This window comes from Arvicola amphibius, chromosome X (genome assembly GCF_903992535.2).
Source record: "Arvicola amphibius chromosome X, mArvAmp1.2, whole genome shotgun sequence".
In the NCBI taxonomy this organism is placed as follows: domain Eukaryota; kingdom Metazoa; phylum Chordata; class Mammalia; order Rodentia; family Cricetidae; genus Arvicola; species Arvicola amphibius.
Window position 1 is genome coordinate 123,174,627 of NC_052065.1, and position 27,686 is coordinate 123,202,312.

The 27,686-nt window shown below is 37.8% G+C and overlaps 1 protein-coding gene across 1 annotated transcript in view; it reads right to left on the reverse strand.

Annotated features, from left to right (window-relative positions):
* The window catches only part of Fgf13 (fibroblast growth factor 13), a 498,994-nt gene that overhangs the window by 208,242 nt on the left and 263,066 nt on the right, over positions 1 to 27,686 (reverse strand). The window contains exon 3 of the mRNA XM_042054385.1: positions 7,915 to 8,082. Within this exon, the coding sequence (XP_041910319.1) occupies positions 7,915 to 8,082 (168 nt within the window). The remainder of the gene's footprint in view (positions 1 to 7,914; positions 8,083 to 27,686) is intronic.

Here is a 27,686-nt window from a genome sequence, read left to right on the forward strand (position 1 = left end):
GGAGGAGAGGGAAAGGGGGAGGAGGAGTGGAGGGAAACCGGGGAGGAGTGAGGAGATGGAATTTTTAAATATAAAAAATAAACCATGAAAAAAAAGAAAAAAAAAGAACGTTGGGTGACTGTCCAGGTAGAGCGATGTCTCTGTCATTTCTAGAGTTTTGGAAGTTGCTTACAATGCACTTCCTGTTACTTAGGCAATATTATATCCTTCTGGATTCTTTTATGGAGTTGAAGAATTTATAGTTATAGTTTTTCTTAGTTATACTAAAAGATAAAGTATATATAAATATTATAACTGTAATTCTTGCTTGATACCTGTTTTTTATATGTAATTTTACTGTTAAAGTTAAAACCTTCCTTCTTATTTAAACAGAAAAGGGGAGGTTGATGTGGGATTCCCCCTTGTATGGCTGTGAATACCATTGGTTTAATAAAGAAACTGCTTTGGCATGTTGATATGGCAGAACTTAATAGGCAGGGAAAACTAAATGGCATGCTGGGGAGAAAAGAGGGCAGAGTCAGGAGAAGCCATGGAGCCCCCCGAGCCAGACAGAACTTTACCTGCAAACCACTATCACGTTGTAATACACAGATTAATGGAGATGGGTTAAATTAATATGTAAGAGTTAGCCAATAAGAAGCTATGGTTAATGGACAAGCAGTGTTTAAATAATATAATTTCTATTGATTATTTTTTGGGCTGAGCAGCTGGGAACAAACAAGTGGCCTCATTCCTACAACATGACATAATAAATTTCTTAATTGGTGGCTGCCGCTAAACACCAGGTTTTCTGACAAGGTGTATTTTTTTCTATTTTTTCTAGTACACTGATTCCAACTCCATTAGAACATTGCAATCACCTTGGGACCCATCCTCTTAAGCATGTCCACCCCAAGAATTCCTGCATCATTGTTGCTGGCTGTTGGTTTGGGTCTGATGCTAAAACCAAGCATCAATAATTACCTAAAAGGTCCTCAGATGACTCCTACTGTGAAGTTAACATGGGAGATCTGCTATGCTAATGTGGGTCAGTAGACAAAACATTCCTCAGCTCTAAGGTTGGCCTATGAACTATGACAGCCAAACACAATTTTATCTCATTCAGTTGATAGCCTTTTGCATAGGAAGACAGAAATACTTTCTTGACTAAGGGATTATTTCTTGTCTTGTACAATCTGCTTATCTATTCATGCACAGAAACAAACAATTACATTCAAGGAGTGATCCACAGACAGCACTTGGAGTAGTGTCTAGTAGGTGGGAGCCCGAGAAGAAAGGATCAGCAACTATTATTTTTTAAATGGGTTTCTTATCAAAGGCTTGGTCTGATGGGAATCACTGCTTAGTGGAACAAGTGGAATTTTTCTCAGGGTGAGTTTTGTGGGATGTTAATAGAGATCAGGAGTAAGACAGTTGCAGTAGCTTCAAGATGACTTTCAATATAGAACTGAATTAAGTAAGATAGTTTCATAATCAGCAACACTTGTCCAAACCTTAAATGGAGCTAGTATATCATCACTCTCTAGGAGTGGTTGGTAATTTATCAAACATATATTTGGCTGTAGAATTCATCTTTATATGATAGTATCTGACACAATCAATGTTTTAAGAAACATAATTGGAAAGCATTGATCTGATTTAAAAAATAAGCATTTGGTCATCTAAAACAAAACAGTGAGTGTTTGGATGATGGCTCAGTGTTAGGATTATCTGCCTATTATGCACATGGCCCTGGATGCCATGCCCTAGCATTACATGTGATAAAATACAGGGTAGGCATCAGATCAGAGGCAGCAGCACTTCTTCAATAAAGGGAAACTTCTGCACCTTATAGTTGACTTTAATTGGGGACATCAGCAAAATGTCATTCAGGCTTTTATGGGCATGGGGCATGATTGAGCTGGGCCCTAACAAGCTGGGTCAAAAGGATATATTTTATTAAGTGGCTTATCAACTGATTATGAAAAAAAGAGTTGCTGAGATACCATAGCCAAAAGAATGTTGGCACCATGATCCCTGATATGATTGAATGGTTTACTTATTTTTTCATATATGATAATTTGATTTTGACTTTGCCCATTTTATTTTATTCAAAATCATTACCAAACACCATCATTCACCCAGTCAAACTTCGGTGCACTTTCCCATAACAACCATATTAAATATAAATACACTAAATGGATCATCAGAGTTAGATTCATCTAACAGAAATCTCTAATCCTAATATTAACTAAGAAAACCTCAACAAGGGAAAACTGCCACTACAATGGAAACACATAAAACTAAATGTGTTAGGAGGTCTTGTGCTTTAAGAAGAGTATCATATTTTCAAAGAAAAAATGTTTATTGGTTTGTACTGTATAAGCTTGCCTGGAGATTGAACTGGGTTGCACATACTCAATAAGAGAATAATAATAAATGCCCATTGTGTGCTGAAATTGAATTATTAGCTGCTAAGTATAATTCCTTGATTAGATCATGAGTTTTTTCAAAGGGAAAAGTGATGCCCAAATTCTGACTTAATTTCATATAAGGTGAAGAAATAGGCAGGAATGGAGATTATGTTTCAAGTCCATAGATTGCTTCTTATGGTTATTTGGAAACAAGCTGTCTTCTAGGAAATAATTGACATGCAACCAATAGAAACACACCTGAATACATGATGGGGAAATGTTATGGTTACTCATTGCTGATCAGCATGGTCTTCTTATTTCTGAATTTTATGCTAACTAATATCTTTATCATTTCTGACAGACAACAATTAAGCTGCCATTTGCTTCAATGAGTGTAGAAGGTTTTCTGGTGTTCTCTATTTATTCTTGAGATCATAAAGCAAAGGCAGGAGGACCTAAGTCACATTTGCTCTGCATTAAAAAGATTAAGCATAAAATCTTTATATTCATATTATCTAAACATACTGTTCTAGCTTTTTTTAATAAAAAAGGAATTTCTTCTCAATTGTCACCCTCAAGGTGACACACAGATATATCATTCCTAAAAGACCTTTATGACCTTTTCAGGTATCCAGTATCAGAGGTGGTTACTCAATTGTAACTTAGCAACAAAGAGGTTTAATACCAGTAGTTTAGTTTTATCAAATTCTGTAGTAATTCAAATCAACACTGAACTTGTTTTCCAAAAGGTAAATTGGTATTAAAATGAAAAAGTCACAACAAGAGCCAATAATGGATTTGCTTTTAAAAAAATGAGAAAAAGAAAACCCTACATTTTTGGTGTGGGAGAATTGTCTATATTCTGCCAATCATGTATTTTAATAAAACACTGAATGGCCAGGTAGGAAGTATAGGTGGGTCAACCAGACAGGAAGTAGAGGTGGGGCGATAAGAACAGAAGAATGCTGGAAAGGAGGAAGCCAATTCCTCCCATTCCAGCCCAAACCACTGAGAAGCAAGATGTAACCTGCCTAACTGAAAGGTACCAAAAGCCATGTGGCTAACATAGATAAGAATAATGGGTTAATATAAGCTATGAGAGCTAATAAGAAGACTGAGCTAGTGGGCCAATCAGTTTTTTTTTTTTTGAGACAGGGTTTCCCTGTAGTTTCTAGAGCCTGTCCTGGAACTAGCTCTTGTAGGCCAGGCTGGCCTCGAACTCAGAGATCCGCCTGCCTCTGCCTCCCGAGTGCTGGGATTAAAGGCGTGCGCCACCACCGCCTGGCTGCCAATCAGTTTATAAGTAATGCAGACTCTGTGTGATTTTCTTTGGGACTTGCCAGCTGTGGGGTACCGGGCGGGACAGAAACCCCAACAAGCAGGCCCTTCATGTTACACATTTTCCCAGCCATACTGCTTAATAGTCTCCTATCTTTTCCTCTCTCTTATTAGCTAAGCAAGACTGATGCTCATGGTGCCATGTGCTTACTATGAGGTGGAGACAGCAAGGATGGAAGTCAGAATAACACCATTGTTGTGATTATAAACACAACCTCTTAAGCACGTAGCAGAAAACTTTAACTTTGCTGGTGCAAGGTATTGTATATTATCACCTAGCTCTAGGACATATTTTATTCCCCAAATGATACTTGCAGGAATAAAAACATTTCCCCATGGATAAAAATGTGTGTATACATACCCACATTCACACATGAATACAAAACAGTATACAGGCCAGAATCCAAGTTTCAGATTACAAGATGTTCACAGATCACTGAGTTTTGATGCTATTTTTATATCACATTAACCTCAAAAATTACTATTATAATAAAAAATTTCACTTGTAAAACCAAACACTAGAAATTCACTAGCTATCTCTTTGGATCTTAAACACTACCTACCTACATTCAAGCTTGGGTATCTTGACTGTGACTCTCTTTTTAGCAATCTTTAAACATTAAGAAAAGCCCAATGAGTAGCATTTAGGAAATAGAAGCTATGCTGAAAATAGATTGGCTTCCAGAAGTTGTACTAAATCAGTGGTTTCATTTTGGCACCCATGGTATAGGAAGAGAAAGTGAATAAAGGAACAAAGCTCTGAAGATTATGCTTTCTCTTGCCAAAGGCTCCTGGAACCACAAGAAAAATATGTTGGTAATGATCTCCACTCTCCATGCAGCAGCTTTCTTCTAACAAAGAACATTGCTGGTATTGAGCCAAATCAGACTCTCAGATATTCATATGGTCTTCTTCAGCCAAATTCCAGTTTATGTATAAGTGCTCAATTGTATCATAAGTGGATTATATAGAAATAATCACATCATATACTCAGAAGAATTTGGATGAGATTTAAAATTTTGTTTTGAAATTGGCTGTTCATTAATATAAACTTACTTTTAGCAAACTATAATTGGCTTTAGTGTGTCAAAAAAGCAACAAAATAGTGAGATATTTCTATGAACTTTTTGCATGGATTCTGAAGGTTTTGAACATAATCCAAAAATGTCTTTGAAAGATAGATAGATGACTGTGAACAATATTAACTATGCTATTTTAATCATCTCATGTGGTCATAAAAAATGGAAATAGCCTGGCTCTTCATAACCATCGACAGCCAAAAGAAGCACCAAAACTTTATAAAAGAAAAAAAACACAAAAATATAAACAGGTTGATTTTGTCAATTAATTAAGAGAAAAGCAGCTTTTACATAATGTACACAGATGTTTTGCTATTATTCAAACTTTTGTTTTTCTTCAAGTCTTAGTGATTTTTTTTCATTTTTCGATTGATGGTTTTCAATATTATATGAACATCCAAACAATGGAAAGATTGATCATTATTTGTTCCTACTTTGAAATTATAGGAATCCTCATCTAATGTCGGTTAAAGTCGGATGCTAGAATACAGTGACTATGAAGGGAACACATCATTACGATGAATCATATGACAGTAAAATGTTTCCATGTAGCCATACAACTTATCGCCAATATCCATTTAAAATATGGAAGCAGCATTTTATTTCTAGTAAATACTGCAAAATGTTACAGCTTTGAGACAGAACTAGAAACGATACCTTATAGCATTGAAAAATCTGTCTTGCCAAAATCTTCCAGGTTGCCAAACTGGCCACTGAACCCTTCCAAATCCATAGACATTTCACCTCCTGGAAATGACAAACTCCCATTTCCTACATGAAAATAAGCATGTTACTCCAAAGTCTGTCCACAACACGTTTGGTATGCCACCATCTAAGATACTTGGCCTGCTATAAATCTGTATAGGGATAAAATATTTTAATTAATTTGTCTATGTTCACCAATAGCACAGGAATCTTTCCTTGTTTGAATGGACAAAGTATGATTAAAAATACTGTTACAATATCTCCAAAGAAATCTTCTGATGAATCTAACGCTATTTATAAATGATTATTAGGAATAAGAAAGGAAATTTTAGTTCTGGTATGTCAAAGTATCTGCCAGGAGGACAACCAATTATCTGCAAGAAGATAATAACTATTTTTAAAAACATTACAGGCATGAAGATAACAGTAATATTCAACATATTGACAACCATTGAATTTATGGATTTGAAATGACAGATTGAAAACTGTACATACATTGTAGAGAGTCTGATGGCTACCCATTTTTTAATAATTCATGTCTGAAAACATTTATGACAGTATTCACAATGTACTCCAGACAGTGCTTGAAAATGAACAAATCCTGTCAAAGTTATGCAATAATAATGGAGGGGTCTTACATTTACTAGACTGTTTACTTGATCTAAAATCTAAACTTGTCATGAAAATTTAAAGTTTCTAACCAAATGCTTTGCTGAACTTAACCAGTAATTTCTTAAATGACATTTTTTATACAAACCAAAATATTCAGTTTGCTTACCAATATAATATATATACATATATATACATACATATATATGTATATATATAATATGAGAGAAAAGAAAGCAGAACATACTTATTGTACTGTATATAATAAAATAATCATCATTGATGAAAATTCTTGTTTCGCCAACATTAAAATCAAGTTAAATTTTTCTCAACTAAAGCACCCTGAGGTGGATCTTACCCATTGTAAAAGGTCACCATTAATACCTGCAGGTGATTACTTATCTACATTAGGACTCTTGGCCACAGTCGATGGTTTACATTAGCAGAACCATTGGTAGGAAATAAGTGCAAGTGTTTTTATTCCACTACCAAAATAGACCTGAGCATAGAGAGAGACTTCTAATTTTCTGCCTATGAGCACTTAAAATCCTGTTTGGAAGAAAGAGAAAGGGACATTTTGAGGTGACACATTTCACTTTGAAAACTGCGAACCGGAGCTCACTGTGTGTCATTCTCTTACATACCAAACTTTAAACAAAACCAGGTGTCATTGTTTTCCACACGAGAAACATGGGTGTAACAAGGTTTCTTATGAAGCTGCAAAAGAGTAACTTGATATAGGAACAAAGTCACTTACAGAATGTATGAAGACATGCAAAAAGTATACTCCAACTGCCATTGAGATGACTGCTGTCACATCCAATGCTGTACACTGGAAAGCTCCATCAATCATGAATGACCAGAAGATAATTTCTTACTGTAAAAGAGCCCCTCACATGAATATTCAATATGCGAAGGTCATTTTTAAAGTGGAAATGCACATTTGACAACAATAAAATCACCTCATTGCATTTGTATTGTGTAAAATCGTCCTGTTTGATACATGCAAAAATGTTGGAAAGTAGATAAATATGCATTCTAGCCAGAATAGTTATGTTAGAGATAGATTTGTGACATGGAGTGGAAAGAATACCGTATCAATCTGAGTTTAAGTAAGTAACAAGTTGAGTTCTCCAAACCTGTATTGAGCTGAAAAAAAAAGATAAAAACACCCATTGTTTCCTTGAGACATGCATTTTACTGTGGCAAAGTGCAAGTGGACGTGCATTAAGTAGGGAGTCTGGTACTGCTCTAGCAAACTAAGTTGATCATGAGCATTCTTCCAAAGCAATGCAGAAGCTTTATGGGGTGGAGAAGAGAAAGAAACTTTTGAAACAGTCTTCTCATTATTTCCTTTTAGAAGTGTCATTCCTCAGCTGGCTGCTGCTTCAGGAATGCAAGGCGATGGGAACAGATATGGGCAGGTGTTGGTTACAGGAGCAAGCAACTTTGGCAGCCAAAATGAAATAGTGTCATGACATCAACGGAAAATGTTTTAGCTGCAAGAAGCAGGATGCTGCACGCTGTGCTCAAATGACTGTGTTCTACAGTGTCCCATCTGACACTGCATAACACAGTCACCGGTAAGCCAGGGTCTCCTACAGCTGTCACAGGAACTGAACAACACACAGCACACCACATGGCAATGCCACAATCCACAAACGAGAGAGAGAGAGAGATGGAGAGAGAGAGAGAGAGAGATGGAGAGAGAGAGAGAGAGACGGAGAGAGAGAGAGAGAGAGAGGAAAAGAGAGGATAAAACAAGTAAAACGTGTCTGTCTTGCACAAACCTTCGGGTTCTGTGTTTTCTTTGTGGTGCACTTGCTTCAGCGGGCAGCAGAAGATTTCGTGACACTTAGCACGAAAGGGGGACTCTTTTTTCTTTAATTCCGCGGATTGGATGGAATCTTGCCGTAACATTATGTATTCCTGTGTGCCAGGGGGGGCGTCATCCAGAACTGTGGTCACCACATAACAAAATGAACTCAAGTTAGAGCTTCATGAAAGCAGTGAACATCTTCAATCAAACCTCCTCCCAGGGAAGGCTAACAAAGCAACATTTTTACAGAAAGTCTTAAGGAAACACATCTAACAACTTGGCAATTTTATTTTAAGGAATCTGAAAACATCCGGGGAAAAGCTAACTACTAGATAATCTATACCTGCTTTGCTAGTACAATAAAATTTTAATAGCGTTAAATTGTACCCATAGTATAATATTTTATATTGACAAGCATGTTGTATTTAAAGAAACACCACAGAGAGCCCACATTTCAACTTAAGAGGCTATATAACCATTTAAAGATGAAATGTCACAAGGTTCACCCACAATCAGTTATGTTTCTCTTCTCAATCTGAACCTAGCAAGAGTTTGACTTCCAAGTTGCTCTCTATGCTTTGACTTCCAAAAAGAACCCAAGTCCTTGCAAAGGTCCTTCAGAAGTTCAAAGTCATTTACTGAAGATGAGAGCATTCTACTGAGTGCCCCCAAATTAACAGTGGATCAAAGACCTACCTGACTGAATCGTAGACGAATAGGGCCAGGTTTACAAATTTAGGACTTAGATGCCCACTAGGCTCTGTTTTTCTTCCTAGGTTCACTGTGTGTTTAAGCAGGGTTTTGTCTCATTACTGTATTTCCCTGGAAAAGCTGGATGTGTGCCTTTATAAGGTCCACAGCTACTTTCTTTAGTTGGAAAACCACCCACTGAAGTGGGTGCAAATTTGGTTTGCATTTGCAGAAACAGGGAACTGACCCAAGAATGGAGTTTTTCTTTCACACCCTTCCCCAATGAGGCCATTACATTTCCCTAGGAGTGAGTCAGTGCCTCCGAAGCTGTGATTAATGGCATGCTGACTCATTTTACTCCCCCAAATGCAGATACTTAACATGCATTTAGAAGGACTGATAGCTACCACCAGCCCATTTCTTACAGGGAATAATGTCTGTGGTGCGCAAAATAAACAACTTATGGCAGAATTTAGATGATATCCAAAGGCTGTGTTTGGCAAAGAATTCAAAATTCATTGGCTGGGGTCTCAGTGGCCTTAAAGAACTTTCTTTCTTGTAGGAGGCAAATGGTATGGAAAACAACGCAAGAAAAAAAATCCCATTTAGGATTTAGAAAAAGTTCTTGATAGATAGCACACATGAACCTGTATATAGAAATATTATTAAATTATGTAAGAAGCTAGTGAATATTTTAGTCCAATTTTCCTCTAGCATTCAGCAGCAGTAATCAAAAACATTGTATAGACACGCCATCTCAGCTTTTCCTGGCAGGGAGTTCCCGTCATCTACTAGCAGTGTTACTATGACTTCTAAGAATCTTGTTGGTGAGTTCACATGCTTGCTAGCAACAGCTGCTACTCAAAGCATTTGCAACCATTTCCTGACATGAGGAGATAGTCATGATAATAGATACACGTCTCAAATTCCAGTATCACAGCTGAAGAAACATTCTGGTTTTACCCTGCAAAATATTAAAATAAAATTCTCCAAATCTGAGCTCTTAAAAACCACACTATCATTGTATAAAACCAAGAAACCCATTTTAGGAACTGCTATCCCTTAATCTAAAACATTTTTTTTTAGATTAAGGGATAATTGGGGCTAAAAAGGAAAACCATAACTTTTCAGATAATGAATAAGGAGATCGTGTTATTACGGACTACACACTGAATATCAGTAAATTGTCTTATATTTTCATTGTTCAATACCAACAATGATGTCACAAGTGGGCATTTCTGGAGATTAATGGTAGACTGAAGCTAACAGTCTTTGGCTGACTCTCCAGCCATCAGTTTTTCCCAGCTGCTCATTAATTCCCAAAAAATGTCATACACTGCCATCATTATTGTTTAATTAGATAAAACTGGTTATCTATAACATGTCACACCATTCTAGCAAAAGCAACCTGCTGACTGATCCAAGCGTGAACCAGCCCTTCATCATGATGGAGAAAGCACGAAGGTCACCAAAGTGCAGGCTAATTGCTTTCCACAAAATTCCCCCTCTCTCCAGTTCTCTCCTCAAATTGAATTTAGCAAGTGCAAAAGGTGCCAAGATGAGAGCATTTTAGGAGCCATCTGAGTAATAACCAAAGGCACAGAACATTTCCTTGGAAATCCTGAACATCTGGGACTTAATGGCTTTGCTCTGGGTCTCAGACTGTCTTTACTCAGCGCCTCCAACATCAGTCAACTCAGACAAAACAGAAAAAAAAAGATAGTTACTCTAACAGTATCTTGGTGCTCTGTTGACCAGGAGTTAGAAATAATCTGGATTTTTCTTATCAGATATCATTGGATAAGCAATACTTCAGCTGAGTCTATTTTCAATAAAAAGTATAGAATTGTAATACAGAATTCATTTGTTTACTTCCTCAAATGGGAGAGTGGCTGTGCCGTTGACAGGAGCAGAAGATTATGACTTCCCACAGGACTAAGAACTGACTGTTGCAGATCCCAACAATAGATCCATCCAAACGTGGAGTTATATTACAACTTAATTTGGACAAAGTTTTCTGTCATTTCAAAGGTTCAGCTTGATCTCTTTTTTCTTTCTTTTTGTTTTTCCTTTTTTTTTTGAACAGTTACCAAAGAATGGGTTCCTGTGCAAAAATGCAAACTACATAGCTGGTGCCCCAGCCTTGATAACCAAACCCTCCATGCAAGAGTCAGATTCCCTCAGGAGCCGTCCAGAGTTGAAGAAGAGAATTGCATACACACAAATCCACACATTCCCAGACAGACACTGCCGGGTAGGCCTTACTCAGACACAGAGGGTAACAAGAGTGAAAAAGAAGAAGTGATTGTAATAATGAAAATGATTGTTTGTTATGAGCGCACTAGGGAAGAGTTAGTCACCCTTGCAAGACAAAATCCTATTGACAACTCTTGTGTGGGCCAGACTAGACCTAGCTTTGTTTTCTCCATAGCAGCCCTGGGCTAAATAGCACTATAAAACCCCTACTCTTCTCTAGCCATCTCAGCTATTACCAAGATCAAGGACAGGCGCAAAGGGCAAGGGGGCCAGTCAGTCACAGTAAGAGAAAAACTACTTATAGAGACTAAGCCAAGATAACCTTTCAGAAATACTCTCATTTCAAACTAGAGCTAAAGTACCAATCTTTAATAAAATATAATTATATCTGGTAAAACGTCCAATGGATTTAACCTTTAAATGTATTTTAATAAAAGAAGTTAATAATGTATCTTCCACATGTATAGAGAAGTCAATTTCTTAGCTTATGAAAATGGCACCAATTGCTACAGCATTGACCTCAAAGAACAGCTGCCCAAGTATCAGCAAGACGACAAACACTACAATAAAAATCCATACGGTCAAGGACTGCAAAATCCTAGCTTAGAAGCCAGGATCCACAAGTGTTAGCCTCCAGGCCAAAATAGTAAGTCCTTCATAAAATCATCCTTATCCAACACTGAGGACCATCAGTGCTTCTTATTTCCAAAGAATCCAACTGGCTCTCATGAAATTTTCTGTCTTTATTCAAATACATAAAAAAAATCAGAAAGAGCCTAAGAGACTAGACATACCATCAAGGGGACTGGCCCCCTTACCAGGCCTCTATAATTCTCAGTATTTTCTGCCATCAAAAAGAATGCAGTCAATAAGCCCTTGATTATTTAATGATGTGATTTCTTCTGCTTTTGAATGTCATACAAGCATGAGTCTTCTCTGCTTTTGAATCTTCCCAAACATACTCCAACGTAATTATACGATTACACAATTTTAAAGCCTAGCAAATTGGAGATCACTGGGGCAAGGGGAATGAATCCACCAAAGGGACTTCCAATCAAAGTTAGCAGACTCCAAAAAGCAAAGGCTTTCAAGCCCTTATGAAACTCAAAAATAAGGCAAAATCCAGAGAGTATCAAATATTCTCACAGAATCAGAAAGACAGGGAGGAGAAAATGGACTAATTACCACAATTAGTCTTCCATGTCTCTGAACACCTGTCTTGTTGAAAAGTACAAATAGCCACACCATGCTTTAGCTCGACACCCCCAGTTTGCCTCCCAGCTAACTATCTATCTGTACATGATGCTTTGCTTTATTGCCACAGCAGATACCGTCAAGGTGGTAGATTCAAATGTTTAGGAGATGAGAAGAGTCAGTGAGTGAAAGGGGTTAGTGCTAACACTTATGTTATTTGATGAAGGTTATCAAATATTAAATTAAATATTAAAAAATGTTATTTTGAAATTTCCAGTATTGATTGCCTTTATGATTTTCTCCATTTCCCAGCCAAAAACTAGTGTGTTTCCCTCTCTCCCATCTTCAGGTTATTTTGCTTTCTTCATAATGAAATGAAATGTAAACCCACTACTACCATAGTTGGCTTTTGGTTTTCTTGTTTTTGAGACACGGCCTCATTCTGGCCTTGAACTTCCTATTTGGCTGAGGATGACCTGGAACTGATCCTCTGGTTACCACCTTGTTGATTCTGGGTTAGAGCTCTATGCCACCACATCTGGGGATCAAACTTGGGCTACATGCCTGCTCAGCAAGCATTCTAGCCACACAGGTAAACACATAGCTTCTTGTCTAGCTTCATGTAAGCAGCTTTCTCAAAGCTGAAACTGCCATTCATGCAAGAGCCCATGTGTCCAGGGAGCATGCATCTACCTGCTGAAGACAGAAAGGGATGAATTATGACAGTACGGTTTCACTGAACAGGGCAATGCCATTCTAATGGTCCTCTGTACTGTATGAATGTCATATACTTTATTCCTGACACTTTTAATAATGCATTTAAGAAAATATGGCAAGATGAGCAAAGTAGATTCCCTTTTAGAACATTGAGCATTGTTGCATGGCTAAAAGATGCCATCACAGGGATGGACACCACACTACTCTACCTTCATGTTTTCTGCTCATATCTGCTTGCATTCCCCTCCTATAAACACCTATGAAGCCTAAGGTCATAGCAAGTGTCCCTACACACTCACATAGTGAAGGTTTTTATGGTGGAGCCTTTTCTACTGTTTCAAACAATGAAGGTTTAGAATGAGGCCCATAACTGGCATCTTTTCCCCAAGGTCTCGAGTAGATGGTGCTGATGCTGGTAAATTTTCCGACTCAAAGAGACACTATCCCAAGGGTTTGGGTATTTCTCTCTTGGTATTTCTGCCTACATGCAGTCTGTACTTGTAGTATAGTACAAACACTATAAACTAGGGGTTCTTTAGGTGCAACTGAGAATTTAAACCATCTGGGTGGGGGATTAAGACTAGGGTTGCATGCCAGACTAATTAAACTAGACTCTTCTGGTTGAACTCTGAGCATTCCTGGTTTTCAAAGTTCCTCAGGTGACTTGAGTGTATTGCCGGTGTGGAGAATTAGCATTCTAAATAAACCTTTGTCTCCCCTTGTACAATGAAAATCCTGCTATTGCTTTTCTGGGGCAGCTTCAGCTCTCTGGTTATTTTGTCTTTCCATTTTTCCCACACCTCAGGGCAGAGATGCCGTGGATCCTCGTGTGGTGGCACTCTCCTTTTCACTGGACCACATTAAGCCAATGCACACCTCTCTATGCAGGAATTCTGCGCCAGCCTGAACAACCATAATGGATTTCTCAGCGTTCACTACAGCTAATTTCACCCCTAGCCTGTATTATAGATTTTAAAATGACTGTCTCTTCCCTAATCAGTTTTCTTTAACTGAACAGATCTAAACTCTGTCATTATTAATGACCTTCATGAACTTGGGTTACGGAACGCGTGCCTGGTGCTCAAGCCATTCCACAAAGCTGCATCTCCTCATTCTGGTCTCTTCTCTATGATCCCAGCATGGGACCATCTTGCTCTCTTTCAGACTTTATGCCATTGTAAGGTCAGGGCAGTCCAAGACCATGATAACAAAATGATTCTGAAACCTCACAGGTAACCCTGTTGTGTACTAGATTTTCTCTTTTAACATCATAAGAAAGGAGATTGCGAGTACATTTTGCAGAAACTGTTGCTTCAAGTCCTCTAATTCAGTATTCTAACACTGCACATACGAAGTACCTTGGGAGTTTTTAACGAAGTGTCCCTGCCTAGGATGCATGTCTAGAGATTTGGATTTAATTGGCTTATAAGTGTAGCTTGGGCCTTGATAGTCGAAGCAGTTTTCATGCTGGTTCCAGTGTGCAGTGGGGGCTGACAAGGAGTCTGACTGAAGGGGAAAAAAAAAACAGAAATATAAGCACAATGAACTGCCAAAAACAATGTTTTCCCGAATAAGAAAAGAATTTGAAAATAAGCAAGGCTTTAAAGTGCCAGGCTCATTGGTCAAGTGTGAACTATGAATGGCTTACTCACAGGGAAATTTTCAAAAGCCCTTAGTAGTGCAGTAGGGTCACTGACCAACATCTTCCAATCAACCCGTGCTTTTCAGTTATAGCTCCTGTATCATGTACCATCAATGTGACCCTTCAAATGTCAGAGATCACTTTGAAGTTTAGTTTCTTCAGCCCTAAAATAAAATGCCAGTTCTTTTATTTTCCTCCCCAAAGTTAAGGCTTATTTATTTTACTTTATTTGTATGACTATTTCCTACATCTATGTATGTGCCCAGAGAGGTCAGAAGAACGTGTCAGATTCCCTGGAGCTGGGGTTTTGAAAGCTTGTGAGCCACCAAATGGGTTTTGAGAAGTGATGCTGGGCACTTTACAAGAACAACAAGTACCCTTACCAGCTGAGCCATGTCTCTAGCCCCAGATAGTGGCTGCTTTTATGTATGTTCTAGTCCAGTTCCTAGCTTCTCCAATGACAAAGACAGACGTGAAGATTCTCAATCCTGCCATGACCACATAACCAGAATCAGAGCTGACATTTCCTCAAGATTCAAAGCTGACTGCTATACACATTCAGATTTGAGGTAAACCTAGTACATTAGTTGGCACACCGTCATATGGTTGGTATTGGATATGGTTTTATCCCCTTCTCTTTTGAGACTGAACATTTATTTTGGAAGATATTAAAATATACTCATGGAAACACAACTGGTGACTGAAGGAAGTCACCTATAGTGTTACCCCATGAAAAAAATTTCTACCTTTTATAGATAACCAAATAAATCCCAAGACAGCTGTTTTAATGATTGGAAAAAAGTGGTATTAATGGAAGCATGCCCATTATTGATATCCACTTCATACATATTAAGTACATCTTAAATATGTTAAAGTGATGCTGTATTTGATTTTACAGTGAAGTTGTCTTTCCTGGGGTGGAGCAGAAACCAACTTCTACTACTTAGACTATTGGTGGTAAAACAAGGCTGTTCCATGTTCTTCGATGCAATTTTACAGTAGAAGATGGAGGAAAGGCCCAATGGAAATGACTATAGCGCTCATGGTTTAGCAAATTGACCCACAGCCATATTTCTTTCAAGATGTCGTTAGAAAATTGCTTGAAAACATCCCACTGTCACTGACTACCTTGAAATCTTTTGTTTGAGCTCACTTGTTTCTCAAACAATGCAAGTTGTTTCTGGTCACATTATTCTTGGGAAAGAAACACATAACTCATCTTAAAATCACTTACAGATTGACCCCTGTTATTCCGTTTACACATTTTCCCATCTTACTCTATGTACAAGGATGGTGGGGGGTCAATATTGGCCTTCAATATAAAGACTCCCAGACTCATTGGCCCATGCATGCTCTTCCATCCAGCTTTGTAGAGTGTGGTAGTGGTAGTGTGGGTACTAGACACATGCCTTTCTTTTTTTTAACAACTATTAGTACAGAATTCCCAGTTAGTCTCACAAAATGATGTCATATCTACTCACAGAAATAGTTTTGCCTGAAGTCTTCAAAGCCTTTGATCTTCAGACCTATCTCATGCAATATCACAGACTAAATTGCTAAAGGAAGCTTATTTTATCCCCCAAGTCCTATCCATTTTGAAAATACTGCATCTCATAGGAAGGAGTGTAATTTCTATGCCAATAACACTCTGGAATAAACTTGGAAGCCCTCCAACCCCACCTTCTAAGAAGTCATGTCTCCATGCCATACTTCCTCAGAGGGCAGGCTACAAGGACCCTGTACTACTTCTCACCAGTACTGCCTTCAACTTTGCATTCAAGATTTTGAAAACTCACCTGGCTTTCATGAGCCAAGAGAAAAGTTTGGTCCTGGTAGTTGTCCCAATTTTTTTGGCCTGTCTTGGTAGCTAAGAAAACCCAGTGTCATGGATTCTGCCAACTGCTTTGTGTTGGTGGTTGGAAAATCAGAATGGAATATTGATCTAAAACATTTATGACTGGAAGAATGACAGATGCCATCAACCTTACTTCCACTTCTTCATAGCCTCCCAATTTATGTAATTAGCACACTCCTTTTCCTTTGGATTAATCAGGCAATTCTTTCATTTTCAAGCAAGCAATTTTCTTTTCATTCTGATTCTACCCACCATTCTGTTTTCATGTGTGTTTCTTTGAACCATTCTTGCCTTTTTCCACCCCCAGCGACATTATTAAAAACACTCAAGTACATTAGTGACCCCTCTTAACTGAACTTTGACAGAAACCATGAAGCATGCACCAATATATAGGTTGTTCTTCTAACAATTATCTTTCAGAAACTTGAAATACACAATTGTCAGCATGGTTTTGTATACCCTGACTTGCCATGGTCTTTGGCTATGCTGATTCGAGTAGTAATAAAAGGATTGAGAATGCCTTGATCTACACAAGAAGGTATTTTCCGTTGATCAAGTCAATATACCCAGTCCTCTTGTTTCATTTAAAATATGCACTCATTAAATCCTTCCCTCCTTAGTTAGTAATAAACTGTACTCAAGCTCATCAGAAGGCAGTTAGTGTAATTTGGCTTCAGCATCATATTCATCAACTTGTGTGCTCAAATGGTCTCCTATACCTCCAGGAAATAAAGGTTTTTCTTTTCTTAACTTATATGCCGTGGAGGGATTCATCCTCCTCATAGAGTTAAAAGTGGCACAGTTTTAGCTAATGGAACATAACTCTCAATTAAAATAATTGAAATCCAGAAAATAATTGTAATAAAGAAGCATTCCAATTAAATGGGTACTTTCATTTGTACGCTTGCCTGCCACAGTTTCTCCTCCTATTCAGTAAATAGAGTTAGCTATTCTTCTTAAGAAGGCCGTCACTGCAGGGGAGTCAGATGGAAGAATAGATTGTGCCAGGTTAGAATCCATTCCAAATTTGTTTGGGAAGGATTTTAAAGCAAATGGTATTTGAGTTTGCTTACTCTTGCCAGCATTTCTGTTTAAGAAAAAGGCATTGTGGTTATTTTAAAAGCTCAAAGCCATCAAATATCCTTAAATAGCATTTAATGATTTAAGTATAAATGAATCATAAGCACTTAGATTTTAGTTGTTGTTTTGTTTCTTCCTTTTATTAAAAGTAGTTATTTTGTCTCATATAATGTAACCTGATTATGATTTCCCCTCAGTCTATTCCTGTTAGCTCTTCCCCACTTCCCATTCCATCCAGATCCACCCCTTTCTGTTTTTCATTAGAAAACAGACTTCTAAGAGAGGATACTAAAAATATGATAAAATAAGACAAAAATGACACATCAGAATTAGAACCAGAACATTGTGTGCACCATTATCTCCAGGCACAGGAGTTCAGACTATGTAACTACAAAGAAGAGGCTTAGCACAGGTATGAACTGATGGATTTCTCTTTCTTTTTGACTTTGGATGTGATGTCACTAACTGATTGACATTTACGCCAAGAAGGAACTGTAACCTGGCATTGTAAGTAGAAAAAGTGATGTGGGATTCCCCTCTGTATACTGTGACTATGTTTTATTACCATTGGATAATGAAGAAACTGCTTTGGTGTATGGTAGAGCAGAATAAAGCTGATTGGGAAATATGAACATATATATATATATATATATATATATATATAGAGAGAGAGAGAGAGAGAGAGAGTGTATATATATATATATATATATATATATATATATAGAGAGAGAGAGAGAGAGAGAGAGAGAGAGAGTAGGTAGAGTCAAAGAGGTGCCATGCAGCAGCCGAAGGAGAAAAAATGCTGGAACCTTACAGGTAGACTATAGCCTCATGGTGATACATAGATGAATAGAAATAGATTAATTTAAGAAGTAAGAGCTATTGAGAAATATGCCTGAGCCATCAGCCAAACAGTGTTGTAACTAATATAGTTTCTGTGTGATTGTTTGGATCTGTATGGTCTGGAAATGAAAAAGCAGACTTCACTTACAAAAAAAATGCCCTTTCCCTCATAGGTTAATTTTTGTCATGATATTTTATCACAGCAACAGAAATAAAGCTAGAAAATCTCTTGCAAGAAAAAACATGGGTTACTTGGGTTTTTTTTTTTTTTTTTGAGTCTGATTTTTGGGCTTAACGCGATAATTTCTATTTTCCTACAAATGAGACAGAATCTTAAAATCAGATGAGGGAGATAGAAAAGTGGATCTAAAAGATGTAAGCAAGACATGCAGGGGAGACTAACAATGAGAGGGGGTTTGTTCTGATATTACTGCCTCTGAAGATAGAAGAAGAGACTAATAAGCCAAAGAATCTGGATTCTAAGAATGATCATATTTTGGCAGCCAACTGGGAAACAGAGATAGCTGATCTCTAAGGAACTTAATTATACTAATGAAGACAATTAGCATGAGAACAGACCTACATCCTCTATAAAGAAATGTAGTTGGGAAAATATATGGGAAATGTAGTATGGGAAAATATATGCATGATTTATGACCTACAGAAATGTAAGACCATCAGTGTAGTTTGATCTATTAAATTTATGGTATTTGTTATAGCAGCAATAGAAAACAAATACAATATTCAAGTCTTGTCCCTAAAATCCAGGTGGCTTTGAAAGGTTTCTAAAGTGATTTTAATATCAGTTATCAGATCCTGTCTGTAAAATTATCATATTCACTAAGTTCAATTTTAAGAATGTATTTTTTATGTGTATGAGTGATTGGTGTATGTATGCCACGTGTGTAGCTAGTGTTCATGGAGGCTGGAAGACAGAGACAGATTCGCTGGAACAGGAGTTACACACTGTTGTGTGGTGCCATGTGGGTGCTGTGAGCCAAGCTGAGGTAAGACGAGAATGCCAAGAGTCTCCAGGTCACTGTTTAGAAGAGGGCTTCATTGGACTGTCCCCTTGATCCGTGTAGGCAAGACACAATCTTTATGACTTAAACTCCTAATAGAGCTTTTGCTGCAGTATAATCTTCTATAATGGAGAAATTATGGAAGAACTCACTAAGAAGGAGATAGCTGAGTAGAAGCCTGGAAGTGTGAAAGAGTTAGCCAGAGAGCTATGAAGGGGAAAGAGCTTCAGGCAGGTGAACAGGGAGAAGGTAAGACAGAGTTCTGTTGTGACTGAAATGGTGAGTTGTGCCTTGTTCCTTCACAGATGTGAATAAGCAGGCAACATTTTAATTTAAAATACTGCTTTGCGAAATCACCGGTTATTGTCTGATATTCATGTAGTGCCAGAGGAGTCTAGGCCTGACAAAAACAAAAGTAAGGGCCAGGAAAACATAATGCAGGAATGTAGGACATACATCTGCATGGATTCACAAAAACAAAAAAACAAATGTTAACTTGAAGCTATTTCTCTTGGACTGTACTGGAGCCAAGTGGCTACAACAGGTAGCAGAGAGGAATGAATCCTGAATGTGGTGTCTATCTCTTTTTCTGATGGCCTTTCCAGTTGGAACCCACTGATATGCATGAAATTTTTATTAATAAAATGCATACTGAAAGTAGGGAAAGTCTCATCTAGAAATTGGAATATGTTAGTCTCTTTTTTTGAGACAGGGTTTCTCTGTAGCTTTGGAGCCTGTCCTGTAACTAACTTGTAGACCAGGCTGGCCTCGAACTCACAGAGATCCGCCTGCCTCTGGCTCCCTAGTGCTGGGATTAAAGGCATGCACCACTATCACCTGGCTGGAATATGCTAGTCTTTTACAATGCTCAAAGGTGTTATCTGAAGGAGTGGAAGCATTTCCCAGTTCTCATACAGAAGAATACCCTCTGCTTTCTCCTTAAGGATAAGTAACTGAAGTTCAAGATTTTTGGCAGGAAAACCATGGAAATTGGTCTCCATAAATTCTGTCCTAGACAATGAATTATTTATTTTGTGGGTAGTTGAAGAGATATTTTTTAAGTTGCTATGAATTACAGAAGAAACACAATACTTTCAGAATTGTCTAGAGAGGATTCATTCTGTTCTTTTTTTTCTCCCATGGCTTTGTGTAACACCTGTTTAACTGACAGGCACTCAGAGAAGAGCATAATATACATGAGATATTCTCAGCAGCTCCTCAAGACATCACTTGACTCAAATTCTTATCTGGCAGAGACATCTCTAGGTGAAGCTATGGCAACCAAGAAAAAACATTTGGTCTGAAAGCAAGATGGGTCACACTCATATCTAGGAAGTAATAAAAAACATGGATCCATCCACAGGCAACATTGTATTTTCAATATTTTTTAGGAAAGCCATTCCATGTAATTGCTCCCTATTCTTTAAGAAACTATAGGAGTCCCTTAATAAATTTGTGGGAAGCATAAAATGAATGTGAATCTCATTTTAAATATACATATTTATAATAGCTACAGTGAAGAGAAGAAACAGAAAAAAATAGGCATGCAGGAAAGCCTGAAAGGTAGACTTCAGGAAGCAGCAGCCTCTTGTTGGCTTCATCTTTGCTTATCACTTTTGTTTGGACTGGGATTTGCTTATCTCTACTTAGCGGCTCATTGGTAGCTCACAGTCTAAATCACAACAACCCCCTGTAATGTCTTGTTGGCCAACTGACGCCATGTCTTGAGAAAAGCATTTTACCCATGATTTAGGTTCACAGAGATACTGAGAATGGTAAGGATTTAAAGAAACCTGGTATGATTATGGGACAAGTCCAGTTCCTTGGAGTAGAGACATAAAATTAGTGAAGAGTGGGTTGCTAGTTAGTTATGTGTGAATATGCCTATGAGATGGGATATTAAGATACCTGTATAAATATTATTTGAGGGTGTGTCTACCATGTGTGTGTGTGTGGGGGGGGGGTGGTTTCCAAATCACTGAACTAAGTAAACCAAAGTGTCATTCCCAATAGAAATGGCATCCACCAAATCATCAGTTGAATGTCTAAATAACAAAAAGGCTGAGCACTTATGAGAAAGAAAAAATTAGCCAGGCAGTGGTGATACATGCCTTGAATCCCAGTACTCAGGAGGCAGAGACAGGCAGATTTCTGTAAGTTTGAAGTCAGCCTGGTTTACAGAGTGAGTTCTAGGACAGCTAGGGTTGTTTCACAGAGAAACCCTGTCTCAATATATAATGTGTATTTGGAATTACATCATTAGCTTTTGTTTGACCTAAGAACTTGAACTAATATATCAATTCTCCTGGTTCTCCAGTTTCCTAGTAGATAGAAATTGCATCTTAAAACATTCCTATCACTATAATCCTGAAAGACCCAGTTAATTATAATCTGTCTACACATACATACACACACACACACACACACTACCACCACCACCACCATCATCACTATACTCTCTATCAAGCATGCAGCTCTATAGAACCCCAACTATAGCAAACATCTAGGATGTTTGTTTAAAGATATGGAGGAAGAATTTTTTTCCATTTTGTCAAGCAAAGTTTGACTTAACTACACTGATCTTTATTGTAAAACACATCCTTTTCCTTCCCACTTCTACCTTGGCAATGGTGATTCATGATTCAGTATTGTGGTAGACATATCCTTCAAGCTGCCCAATGGGTTATAATGTTATGTAGTCTCTTCCATTACAATGTGACTAGCTGGCCTGGGGGATGATGTGGGAATCCCCTTTGTGTGCTGTGATTACCATTAATGAATAAAGAAACTGCCTTGGCCTGTTGATAGGGCAGAATTTAGGTAGGCAGGGAAAACTAAATGGAATGCTGGGAGAAAGAAGGGTCCAGAGTGGGAGAGACGCCATGCAGCCGCCAGAGATAAACGTGTTGAAATTTTGTTGGTAAGCCACGACTTCATGGTGATATACAGATTAATATAAATGGGTTAAATTAATATAAGTGTTAGCCAATAAGAAGCTAGAGTTAATGGGCCAAGCAGTGATATAATTAATACAGTTTCTGTGTGGTTATTTTAGTTCTGGGCGGCCAGGACGAACAAGTGGCTCCCTCCTATATGGGGAGATGGGTCAGTTGATAAACACTTGCTATGTAAACATGAGGACCAGAGTTTGGATCACCAGACTCCACATAAAAGCTTTGCAGTTCTAGTAGACACACCCCAACATCCCCACCCAACCATCATCACATACATTCACAATGTCAAGCAAAACCTCAAATAAGCTTTTAGTCAATAAAATGAAAAAAAAGGCAAAGATTTTAGAAGCCCAGTTTATACCCCTTATCAGTTGATTTTAAATTCCTTAAAGGAGGACATTAAAGTGACGGCTTATCCATTATTAGTACTTGCTGTTCTGGTAGAAAACCTGGGTTCAGTTCCCAGCACCCACATTGTTGTTCATAACTATTATTTACTCCAGTCCTAAGGATTTGTGTCCTCTTTCTACAACCACAGGCACTGTACACATGAGGTAAATATAGGTCCATGCAGGTTAAAGCACTCATATACATAAAATAAAGGGACATTAATTTTGACGAGCCTGGAAAAATTGCTTGAAGGCACTAAAACAGGAAAGTCACCCGTAGACCTTGAAAAGTGAGGTGTCATGTGGTCAGGGTGGCAACTTGCTGGGTACAAGGGACTCTGGGCAGTCAAGGATCTGAGAATGGCCCATGGGATGACATTCATTAATCAAGGGGGATGCTGATCTTATAAGCAACAAATTCTGTCAGCAATAAAAGGAACTGACAAGCCTGTGTTTCATAAAGTAATACAGTATAGTCCATACCTATAGAAGATCCTTTGTGGGCCTGAGTAGAGCAACCAGTGATATGTCATGCATTTGCCATGTCAACCAATATCTAGTCACATAGATTTTGCTAACTATAAATGTTCTTGTGGTGTGGGAAGTCCTTTCGCACATGTGTTGCTTTTACTGGCTAATGAATAAATCTGTTTTTGCCAGTGGCTTAACAGAAGAGAGCTAGGAGGGGAAAATTAAACTGAATTCTGGGAGAAAGAAGGTAGAGTTGGGAGAAGCCATGTAGCTGCTGACAGGGACAGATGTGTTGGAACTTTGACGGTAAGCCACAGCCACATGGTGCTACACATATTAAAATAGAAATGAGTTAACCAAAGATATAGGAGCTAGCTAAGAACATGCTTAAGTGATTGTCCAAGCAGTGATTTAAATAGTACAGTTTCTGTGTGATTATTTCAAGTTAGAATGGCCGGAATGAACAAACAGCCTCTGCCAACACTCTTGGTTTTGAAGTTTTGATTTTGAATACTTAAGAAATAGACTGGGTCATATTTTTGCTCTATATTAATATTTCTGGTACTTCCATACTGATTTTCTAGGTATCTGTCCTAATTTCAATTCCAAATAACAATGTAAAAAGGTTTCTCTTTCCACTCCCATATACTCGCTAGCATATGATGCTTTTAGTTTTCTTGAAACTATCATTCTGACTGAGGTGAAATGGAAAATCAGTGCAGTTTGAATTTACACTTACATTATGGCTAAAGATGTTGAACATTTCTTCTTATAAAGCCAAAGAATCCAGACAAAGAAACACCTATACTCCCATATATTATATTTAAAAGACACACACAAAAAAGAAATGAGAGCAAGGAGGAAGTAGAAGTAAACCGACAAAAGGAGCAGAAAGGGCAGGATAAGGAATGGTGGTTTCCAAGTGGGTATGTACAATCTAAGCACAATATATACATGGAAAAACATCACAAAGAAATCCACTAATCTGCAATTAATGCTCATTAATAATTATGATTTGAAAAGAAACAAGCTGTCTTGTTATAAAAAAGTTTTTTAAATGGCTGTGTTCTCTAAAGATTACAATGATAATTAGGCATGGCAATGCATGCCTATAATCTCAGCACTCAATAGCTGAACCCTTTGTTTAAACAAATCTTACACAGAAACATAATATGCTAATCTGGTTTATGGTTTATGTGGTACAGAAGGATCCTAGCTGTGCTACTCCACCTCCCTCCATCTCCTAAACCTTCTTCCTGCTGACATATTTGAAAAGTATTGCCCTATTAAACAGGATTTAAGACTAGAAAAAAAAGGATGGAGAGAGACCTGGTTCCAAACACATTGCCATTTCCTCTACCCCCAGCCAGCACCTGCTTCTGAACTGCCAAATAAGGCACAAATGGAGAGACAAGCCATAGACGTGGGTAAATGGACAGCATTTTTATTTTGATAACCAGTTTTTCAAGATTTTCATGAGCTTAAACAAAGAGGCATTCTATTGCAGTGTCAGCACCCATGGCAAACCACTATTCTAGGTCCCAAGTAAACAAAGCCAGCTGATGCAACTGCTTCCATTTCAATATAAAATTTATGATGATAGTAAAAGTAATCTCATCTGGTCTGTAGGTTGACACCTACATGAGCCAGAATTTGTATGAATCCAGCAGTAGTTGGTAGGGACAGAGGAATCAAGACCACGATGTGTCAACTGCTGTCATAAATGACAGCGCATCTCTAAAACAGAAAACCAGGGCCCCCAGTTAGCAAAGCATCATGGGTTAAAGGGGATAACAATCAGTCTTTTCAACAGTCTTTTGACCAGGCATCTGGAGTATGCAGCTATGGCCACTGAAAGTATAATAAACAAGGCAATGAAATCAGTTATTTCGGCCATGTCATTTTCAAAATGGAAAATCAAAAATGATCCATTTCTGCTGAATTTGTTGTTGTTGTTGTATAGGAAGACACAGAGTCAGTATAGAAATTCCCCTGTCTTTCAGGAGAATTAGTGAATAAGACATGGTTTACAGGATCACCCGACAGTGAATCATCACCCTTCATGATGCAGAATGCTCATTCCTCCAGTACTAATGAAAGAGGGAAAGGATAGTCAATGCCAAAATTCTCAGTCATAGTGAGTCCTAGGTTCTGTTACTGTTTCTGTCATTCATTTCTGTGGGACCTATGGCAATTTAGAACCCTATTGGGATCCTGTTATCATTTTCTTTGTCTGGAAAGATGCTGTTGGAAGACATCAAGGTTATATTTGCTTAAAACAGACAAGATAGTCTGAAAGGCCAACACTAATCTGGGTGCCAATACCTGAGGACAAGCTGTGAATTTCAACCTCTGTTACATTGTGATGATGATTATGATTATACTAATACCATCAATGATGATAGCAGCTAGTGCTTATTGTTTTCTTATAAGTTCTATTCCAATTGGTATTTTTCAAAAATATTCTCAAGTACCTCTTAAATTACTAAGAAAAATGCATATATATTTTACCAATCAGAAAGTAACAGAAAGATCAGTCAAAGGTTATAGGACATGAGGCTCCTATCTTGACCTCCCAGTCACTCTTATCATTTCATGTATTAATTTTTCCAGATTTGAAACTCATGTAGTTCAATAATAATAATAATAATAATAATAATAATAATAATAATAATAACAACAACAACAATCTCATGACTGTGAGTCTCAATATTTCTCTTTTATCATATGAATCTCAATTCTCTGGGCAGTATATGATATAAACAGATTTTCCACAGATTCCTTTGGTGTTGTGGCACAGTTAACTTTTAGTTATAGAAAAGGTATTTTGTATTATGTCCTGTAAAAAGTTAAAATCCTGCACGTAAGGCTGTTATTTTCAATGAAATTAGTCAGTAAATAACATCACTTAAAACTTAAAAGAGATACTATCAAAACGTTCTGATAAAGTGAATGAAAAGCATAGAAGGTGCAAAGCAATGTGGTATCATCAGTGGACTACTAACCAATTGGATACTTAGCATTCCAAGTGAAAATTCCTTTCCCAATTTACGTTATTTTGGTCTTCTTGGCAACTAAAATAAAGGACAGTGAGTGTAACATTGAGGGAAGCTGAGCTGAGAGAGTTATTTGCCTTACGTTTTCCCACCAAAATGTATGGCAGAAATAGAAATGCACTTTGACATTGTTCCTGGTGAGATTAAATAAATTAATTATCATATGGACTGGTTCAGTAACTATTACATACCAGATGCTGCTCTACACTCTGTCTTGAGCATACAAGAGTGGACAAAACAATGAATGTTAAATCAGTCTTGACCTCTTCCAGTGTTACGTTACATAGCAGTTCAGAGGGACGGTATATGCATGACAGGTACATTGACATGAGCACATAGCCTTTTCTTTCTCCAGGGCACCAGGCTAGACACTAAGAACAAATGTGTACACACCCCGACCACCTTGTGAGCAAGGCGATTGGGAGCCTGCTGGCTAACTGAGAACGAACCCTGAGAAGCAAAACCTGATTAGACAAGGATAATTCAATTAAGGTGTGTCAACATTGTTGCCTCTTGAGAGCAAATTGCTCCTGACAACTATTTTATTTTGTTTTTGTTTTTTAACTTAAGTGGAGTAACAGCAACAACAAGAATCGAAAGGTACTCCCAAAACAGGCTAAGAAACTGCTTTCAAAGTGAAACACAAATATTTAATCAGTATCCCCACATAGTGAGCTGCTGGCGTAGATGCTAATGCTTTTTCCCCACTGAATTAAAGGTAAACAACCTCTAATTCTCCCATGTTTTGGCAAGAAAATTACAAGTAGCTGTGCCCCCTGGGTTTGGCATGAATCTAAATATAGGTAGGTATATAAAGCCCAATTTGTGAATGCTGCCAGTTAGATGCATGTTCACGCTCGACACTCAGAGATGGAAAAATGGAAGTACCATCTTTGCCAAATGCCTCATGGTAACTTCCCAGTGCCAGGCAGTGATTTTTCATAGCATGTTATGCCTAATCAGACTCATTCTTTCCTGTAAGATAGGGTAAAGTGCCAGCTTAGCATGTGTCCTGGCATCCACACAGAGGAGTGGTGGGCTTTCCTCATTCTCCTAGTTTTACCATGTAGTGAATTCATTTGGGCATTCTCTATATAATAGATGAATTTCTGATGGAAGATTCAGGCTTGTGCCCTATGCCTGACCAATCATATGAGGATTCAGGTTTTGGGCATAGGAGAATGAGTAAGTTATGAGTCAACCTAAAATTAAAGTTCATAAGCATCAGTGAGAGTGTAGCAATTATCTACGCCATCAAATTTCAGAAAGCTTAAGTATGATAGACTACAACAATAACTCATCAGACTCTTATAGAAAAAGAAACTTTCCCACAATAGACAGAGTAGGAGTTCAGACAACATTTTTGAGTTGCAACTCTTTTGATCTCATTCCACAGCAAGATTTGCAAGAACCTTGTTAGCAAGTCTACTACCAAAACATAATAGTAAGCAAGGGAAGCTCCGACCATCCTCACAGCACAAAGTCATTAGGAGAATCCTACTTTAGTTAATAAAAGAAAACTAAAATACATATCCACCAGCTTCTCTCCACAGTGCAAGGTATTTATTCACCCA